General features: G+C 44.0%; 1 protein-coding gene across 1 annotated transcript in view; it reads right to left on the bottom strand.

Annotated features, from left to right (window-relative positions):
• Positions 1–998: 998 nt before the first annotated feature.
• cip2a (cellular inhibitor of PP2A) overlaps positions 999–7,942 on the bottom strand; it is a 26,009-nt gene continuing 19,065 nt past the window's right edge. The window contains exons 20-23 of the mRNA XM_080050522.1: positions 6,991–7,104; positions 3,084–3,166; positions 2,318–2,457; positions 999–1,220 (exon numbers count right to left, since the gene is read on the bottom strand). Coding sequence (XP_079906648.1) covers positions 1,077–1,220; positions 2,318–2,457; positions 3,084–3,166; positions 6,991–7,104 — 481 coding nt within the window. The 3' untranslated portion in view covers positions 999–1,076. The remainder of the gene's footprint in view (positions 1,221–2,317; positions 2,458–3,083; positions 3,167–6,990; positions 7,105–7,942) is intronic.

Raw genomic sequence — 7,942 nt, 5'->3', positions numbered from 1 at the left:
AAGTCGGTTTTATTAAGCAATAGGCATAAAATAAGTTTAATAATTCATAAGATCTGAGTCCATTACAGTCTTTTAAAAATCCTTTTCATCAAATCGACATGGCGACAGAGCTGTTGCTAATAGCGACAGGTAGACAGACCAAAGTGTATGTCACATTAAAATCAGACATACATTGAAAGAGACAAAGACACATTAAAATAGACAAATACACGTTAACATTTAAAAAGGTGTAAGGGGGTGCCCTTAGCTCAGTTGGTAGGGCGTCCCCCCCCCATGGGCCTCGGCCAGCAGCGGACCCGGGTTCGATTCCAGCCCGCGGTCGTTCTCTGCATGTTACTCCCCTTTCTGCCCCATTTCAACTCTGTCTCTACACTATCAATAAAAGCATAAAAATGCCAAAAAAAACAAGAAAAAAAAAAGAAAAAAACATTTAAAAGGTGGAGTCAGTGAGGCTGGAGAATGCTTGTGTTCAAAATCAGTGAATATCTCATCACAATCTGTTGTAAATACACAGCCTGGGCTCTGTAAATGTGCATGTTGCTATAGCTACAGTGGGCCCCCTTTGTTTACATAACAGTTTACAGAGCCTAGGCTGTGTATTAAAACCAGCTGTTTTTTCCAGTGCTACACACAGTACAGACAGGTAGCGGATCATGAGGAGATGTTCACTGATTTTGACGAAAAGTGATTTTGACAACAAGCGTTCTCCAGAATCACTGACTCCGAAGTTGAGGTACATAAAGAGATAGAGAGGAAAGGGAGAGAGAGACAGAGAGACAGAGAGGGAGAGGCAGACAGAGAGACAGAGAGAGAGAGAGAGAGAGAGAGAGAGACAGAGAGAGAGACAGGCTGTTGCTCATAGTGGCAGGTTGAGAGAGAGAGAGACATAGAGAGAGAGACAGAGAGAGAGAGAGAGACATAGAGAGAGAGAGAGACAGAGAGAGACAGAGAGAGAGAGACAGGCTGTTGCTCATAGTGACAGGTTGACAGGTTGAGAGAGAGAGACATAGAGAGAGAGAGAGAGACAGAGAGAGAGAGACAGAGAGAGACAGAGAGAGAGAGAGACAGGCTGTTGCTCATAGGGACAGGTTGACATCACTCTTGGTCTTGCTGCTCAGACTGTGAATCATGGCGATCATAGACGAGTGTTTGTTCAGTTCGTCTTCTTTCTGCTTCAGCTTCAGTTCAACCTGAGACTTCTGGAGCTCGAGGGACGACACCTGGAACACAGCGGGAAAATAGTACATTAAATTACTAGGGCTGGCCCGAATTATTCGAATACTCGTTCGGAAAATTAGTATTCGGAGCTTAAATTAGTATTCGGATCTTAAATTAGTATTCGGAGCTTCATTTTTTTTTTTTTTTTGCAAGAAGCTAGTACTGCAATATAATGTCATCAAATAATTTTATATTTGGATATAAAAGTTAGTAATATTGTAGTAGTAGTAGTAGTAGCATTGCTCATTTAGGAGGATATTACATCACTAAGTGTCATAGCGCATCCATTACTTCACCTCCGAGCGCGTAAATCTTCAACAAAATATGCAGATACTGTCAAAATCAGTTCCAGGGAGTATAGAGGGATTATTAATTTTTATTTTTTTATTTTAATTTTTTTGATGGTGTGTTTTTCTGGAACGAATATCCGAATATTCGTTCGGAAAAACCAACGAATACTCGAAGCCTGAAAAATGGCATTCGGGCCAGCCCTATAAATTACTAGTACAGTAAATGAGTACATTTTCAAACAGAAAACAAATGCTCTGTAAATGGGCATGTTGGCTACGGTGGACTGGACCCCCCTTTGTTTACATACCATATCATTTTTCTTTTTCTTCAGTGCACAGACAGTACAGACAGGTAGCGGGTCATGAGGAGAAATTCACTGATTTTGACAACAGAATCCACGCAATCCCCCCCTCCCCCCCCCCAAACACACACACACAGACAGACAGTCAGACACTCAAACACCAGAGACACACACCAGACAGACAGACAGACAGGCAGGCAGGCAGACAGACAGACAGACAGACACACCAGACAGACAGGCAGACAGACAGGCAGGCAGGCAGACACACAGACAGACACTCAAACACCAGACACACACACACTCACACCAGACAGACAGACAGACAGACAGACAGACACACAGACAGACACACACACACATAGATAAATACAAACACAAACACACACACACACCAGACAGACAGACAGACAGACACACAGACAGACAGACACACAGATAAATACACAGACACACACACACACATAGATAGAGACACACACACATAGATAAATACAAACACACACACACCTTGATACTGAGGTCCTTCCTGTCTTTCTCGGCCTTGTTAAGTTCTTTCTTCAGAAGGTCGACGGTCTCCTCCAGATCTCTGCGCTCCTCATCCTTCTCCTTCAGCTTCTGCTCCTCACAACGCAGCGCCCCACGCAGCCCTGACACACACACACACACACACACACACACACACACACACACACACACACACACACACACACACACACACACACACACACACACACACACACACACACACACACACACACACACACACACACACACACACACACACACACACACACACACACACACACACACACACACACACACACACACACACACACACACACACACACACACACACACACACACACACGTTAAAAAGAAAATAATAATAGATATATATATTTTTTTTTCAAGATTATTTTTTGGCATTTTTTCTGTTGCTTTATTTCACAGTGTGAAAAGACATGCAGAGAAAGGATTTTTTTTTTTAGATTATGTTTTTTTTAAGATTTTTTCTTTGGCATTTTTATGCTTTATTGATAGTGTAGAGACAGAGTTGAAATGGGGCAGAGAGGGGAGTGACATGCAGAGAACGACCACGGGCTGGAATCGAACCCGGGTCCGCTGCTGGCCGAGGCCCATGGGGGGGGGACGCCCTACCAACTGAGCTAGATTATGTATTTGAGTGAAATTAAAATGCCGTCTTCATTCTATAGACTACTGACGTCATTTTACCAAAATTCTAAATAAAAACATTGTAATAATTCAGACCCACCTGTGACTTCGCTGTTCTTCTGCTGCACATCTGAACGGAGGTTTGTGATCTCCTCATTTCTGTCCTCCAACTCTGACGCCATCCTGACACACACACACACACACACACACACACACATTTTAATTCTTTATTTGAGTCCACCAATCACATTACAACAGACAGGATTCAAATATTTCCAGAAATGAGATAGGACAGTGTTCAAGGGTATAAAAAACATCTCCTGCGCCACACTGCCAGGCTGCCTGTCACCGCTGATATGGAGCAGAACTTTGACAGCTGTTTGGATGTCCTGCTGGAGAGCCCTGCCAGCCTTAACCCAGTGAAAACAAGATGGTGGACATGCCCCAAGCTGCCAAAGATCAACACCACCAGTTTGCTTTGATAGCCCAGTTCACTTAGTTTGGACAGAATGAGCTGGTACTTCATGATTTTATCACTAAAGGCAATGTCCATGTACAGATCGTAAACACAGCCTACTTCAAGCAGCAGCACCTGCCTACTGGCTCTGTCCAGAAACACAACATCCGGGGTGTTAGGGATGTTACAGAACACATCAGTAGAGCTGTTGAACCACTCCGGCATAATACGAGAATGTTTGTACATGGTCACATTTTCTGCCAATACTTTCTTTACAGCGCTAGCTATCAGATCGACAATTCGGTCGTGGCGTGCAATATAAAGTCCTTTGTACATAGTACAGCCATTTACAATATGAGCAACAGATTCAAGTTGATGGTCTGAGTGCATTATACAGTATGGATGGTTGTGTGCAGGGTACCATAGTGCCAGGTTGTATTTAGTAGGTAGCACCTGCAGTCTGGCTTTAGCTGTGAAACAGAGGATGTCCTCACCGACAGCAGCATTTGTGTACATGGAGTGTGAAGCAGAGTGGTTGGCAAAGTCCAGGCATGCTAGCTTCCCCTGCATTCGGAGTCCAGTCCAGTGTTGTTTGGTCTCTGCTTGCTTTACGTGGAGGAGGAGTCTCCTAGCTGTTGTGTTCTGTAGTGTATGTTTTTCCTCATTGTAATTGACAGTAGCCTTGACTGTTACAGATGAGTCTGTGACAACTGCATCAGATGGCTGTGGTGCTGTGTGTGAGTTATGTTGTGTCCATTCCAGTTTAACTGTCATTCTGTTGCACAGATCATTTAGGTCCGGCCAGTCCGACCGGACTCCAAAGCCTGCAGCCTGTGTGTCCAGTTTCCCGCTCCTCTTCCTCCTGAAGCCCAGGAAGCTGTCCTGGCCTGCTGGGGCCAGGGGCACCTTCCTCTTCCCGAGGTCCAGCAGCAGGGAGGCTCTGGCTAGCTCTCTGACTGTGGCATCGTCATTGTTGAGCATTCGGATGAGGTGTGACAGCCTGGTGGCAGTGTATACCCATTCCACGTTTGGGACACCCAACCCCCCCTCTTTATGTGAGAGGAAGATGATGTCTCTGGTAGAATGAGAATTCAGCCCTAGCCATTTTCTGACAGCCTGGACTGTTTTATTGTTCATGTCCCGTAGGACATTTTGTGGGATGTGGATGTTTGCAAAGAGGTGTTGAATCTTTGCCAGGGCCACCTGTCTGATAGCGTCCAGTTTCATGACCACAGGAAGGGGGGAAGAGTCGATTAGATCGATTCTGTTCTTATAGTCACAGCATAACTCCTGTACCTGCTCTCCCCACTCACCTGCAATGTTGATGTTATGGCCAAGATAGGTGTATGACTCATGGCGTGCGTAGACTCTGATAGGCTGCCCCATGATCGTGAAGGAGGGGGGTTGGTCAGATTTGGCTTTGTACCAGCGGTTGCCACCGCTACGTCGTTCATATAGTGCTGCACACTTGGTGTGTTTTACCTCCAGCTTGGACCAGTGAAGAAACTCATCTGTTTTGGCCAGCATGGTGTGTATGACGCCCTCGTCTCTGGAGGACACCTCCACATCGTCAGCGTACCCCTGGACAGGGTTTGGGGATCTGATATGAGATGGTGCACACAGACAGAGCCACTTGAGCCACTGGTTAATGGCCAGGATGAAATTCACCGCACTCCAGGGGCAGCCTGTTTTAATCCCAACCTGGAGAGGAATGGGCTCTGTGAGCTGGGCTCCACAGATCACCTGCAGGAAAGAGCCCTTATACACATCTGTTATGATGTCCACAAAGGGCTGGGGTAGATGGATCTCCTCCAGTGAACCCAGCATTATGTTGTGAGGTAGTGTTCCAAAGGCATCTCTGAAGTCCAGGAATACAGTATACAGTTTACATGATTGGTGTTTAAAGTCATCGATTCCAGTTTTAAGGCAGAACACATGCTCGTTCATACCCTGTCTGTCTATGTAGGCTTTTTGTTTGGGTGAGAGAATGCCAGTGTCTACAAGCCATGGGAGGATGCGAGAAAGCAGACATTTCATGAATATTTTATAGACAGTGGGAAGGAGAGAGATATCCCTCCATGTGGATGGGTCGCTGGGAATATTGCCTTTCTTGGGTATTCTATGGATGAGGGCCCCCTTCCATGAACCTGGTACCTTTCCATTAATCAAGCAGGTGTTAAATAAAGATGTTAATATTTGGGTAGACTGGGGTTTTCTGGCTTTGATGGTCTCATATGTCACTCCATCGTACCCACTGGCTTTGTTATTTGGCAGCTGAGAAATAACTTTATCTACTTCTTCAAAAGTGAATTTAGCAGTAGATGGATAAAAATCTGGTATAGCTGTCTCTATGCTTTCAGCCCAAGGGGGCGTGGTCAGCGTTTGAATCGTGGGTGATTGACATTTGGCTGTATAGTACTTGTAAACATCAGTGGTATTATTGACAGTGGGCGGGGGGGAAGGAAACTTGCTATTATTTAGAATTATGTCAATTGCTTTGGACCTACGGTGCTGCCACAGATGTGACAGTTTGTCTCTGCTGACTGTCGCTTGGTGTTTATGGTGTCCGTCTTCTTTGCCTCTACGGAGCGATGGTTGGATGACGTCTCTCACGAAAATCAGCTGTTTCTCAATCCAGGAAGTAGTGGAAGCCGATGTAAACTCCATTTGATGTTTAACGGTCACGGGAAACTTTTTGAGAATCCGTGTCGCGTATTTTAGGAGTGGTAATCCAAACTCTTTCCCGTTGTTATTTCGTGTACGGAATATTCCGTTTTGGAAGAATACTCCCGTTAGAATGGCTGCCACTTTACTCCACTTCGCTGGATCACCGGAGCAGGTAAAGACGGCTCTTTCTTGGAGTAGTTTGGTATCCAATGATTTCCTGAATTGTCTTTCATGAGTCTCGAATATTGTCCATTCATGGTATTGAAGTTGGCGAACATAGTTGTTAAAATCCACGGGAGAGTCTCCAGCGTCCGATGGTTGCGGGACAGGATCGTAGGTTCGCCTCAATTGTTTGTAGATGCGGCCGCTGGCCAAGGCTTGTTTGAAGGCCGTCCGTAGCACTGTGACTAGGCACATGCTTTTTTAATACTCCTTGTCCAGAGCGTATCTTTTCCAGCTGCATTAACGATGGCAGTTACAACGGGCGAGATGTTTAAGATGTTATGTTGCGATGAGGGAGCGAGAGACAACACGCTCCCGCCACACACACACACACACACACACACACACACACACACACACACACACACACACACACACACACACACACACACACACACACACACACACACACACACACACACACACACACACACACACACACACACACACACACACACACACAGTTGAGTTGCTATATGTCTCTGTTTATGTTGTTATGAGTGTATTGTGTGTATGTGTTTGTGTATTTTTTATTGTAGAAAAAAACAAAACTTAGAAAATATATGTAAAAGAAAATTGCAAAAGGTTACAGTTTTTTTTCTAGCAGTATTTATGTACAAAGAGAGAAATACGTAGAGATAATTATAAATAACTGGATTACTTTTCATGTTGTATCTGCAGCGCTTTGTGGGTCTTCCTCAGCGCGTCGCTCTGTTTGGTGAGAGAGACGTGAGACGCCTGCAGCTCTGTCAGCAGACGCTCGCTCTCATTAAACCTGCACAGGGGGAATAGAGAAAATACAATAGGAAACTTATATAAGAACTCTTCATGTTCGTGTCAGTCAGATATTCGAAACCTACACTCGTTTATAAAAGGCAAGAAAAACATATTTATATATTTCAAAACTTACTTTTTAAAGGTGCAGTGTGTAATATGACATCATCAAGAAAGTTCTACAAAGTTCTACAATGCAACACTCCCTGGGCAACCCCAAACCTTTCGAATAATAACAGAAGCTACAGTGGCCTTCAAGGACAAGAACAATTCTAAATTTTAAACAATGCACCTGATGACATTTCAAATATGACACTTTCAAGATGGCGGCACTAGGCCTTGGTTCAAGATATGCAGAAATATGGACATATATGAGACCCTTTCTAAGGAAAAAAATAATAATAAAAAAAAAAAAATTCAGCTATTATGCACTAAATTAAATGTACTTATGGATATTATAATTACTTTCTACAAAATCTGCTAGGAAATAAAACCCAAAATTCTACACACTGCAGGTTTAAGCATTTTTTACGTAAAAAATTTAAATAAAAACTTTATAAATGTATTGACATTTTAAAATAACTTTTCAGACTTTCAATGACCCTCAGATACTGCATTTAAATATGACTATTGTGTGAATCTATCCGTCCTGCCTCTGACCTGTTGAGCAAGGCATTATAGAGCCCTTACTGACCTGTTGAACAAGGCATTATAGGCCTCTTACTGACCTGTTGAGCAAGGCATTATAGGGCACTTACTCACCTGTTGTCTGTCTGTCTGTCTGTCTGTCTGTCTTTCTGTCTGTCTATCTGTCTGTCTGTCTATCTGTCTGTCTGTCT

The sequence above is a fragment of the Ammodytes marinus genome (genome assembly GCF_949987685.1).
Source record: "Ammodytes marinus genome assembly, chromosome: 21".
Lineage (NCBI taxonomy): Eukaryota > Metazoa > Chordata > Actinopteri > Uranoscopiformes > Ammodytidae > Ammodytes > Ammodytes marinus.
Note: the sequence above shows the minus strand (reverse complement) of the source record. Positions and strands in the feature narration are given on the sequence as shown.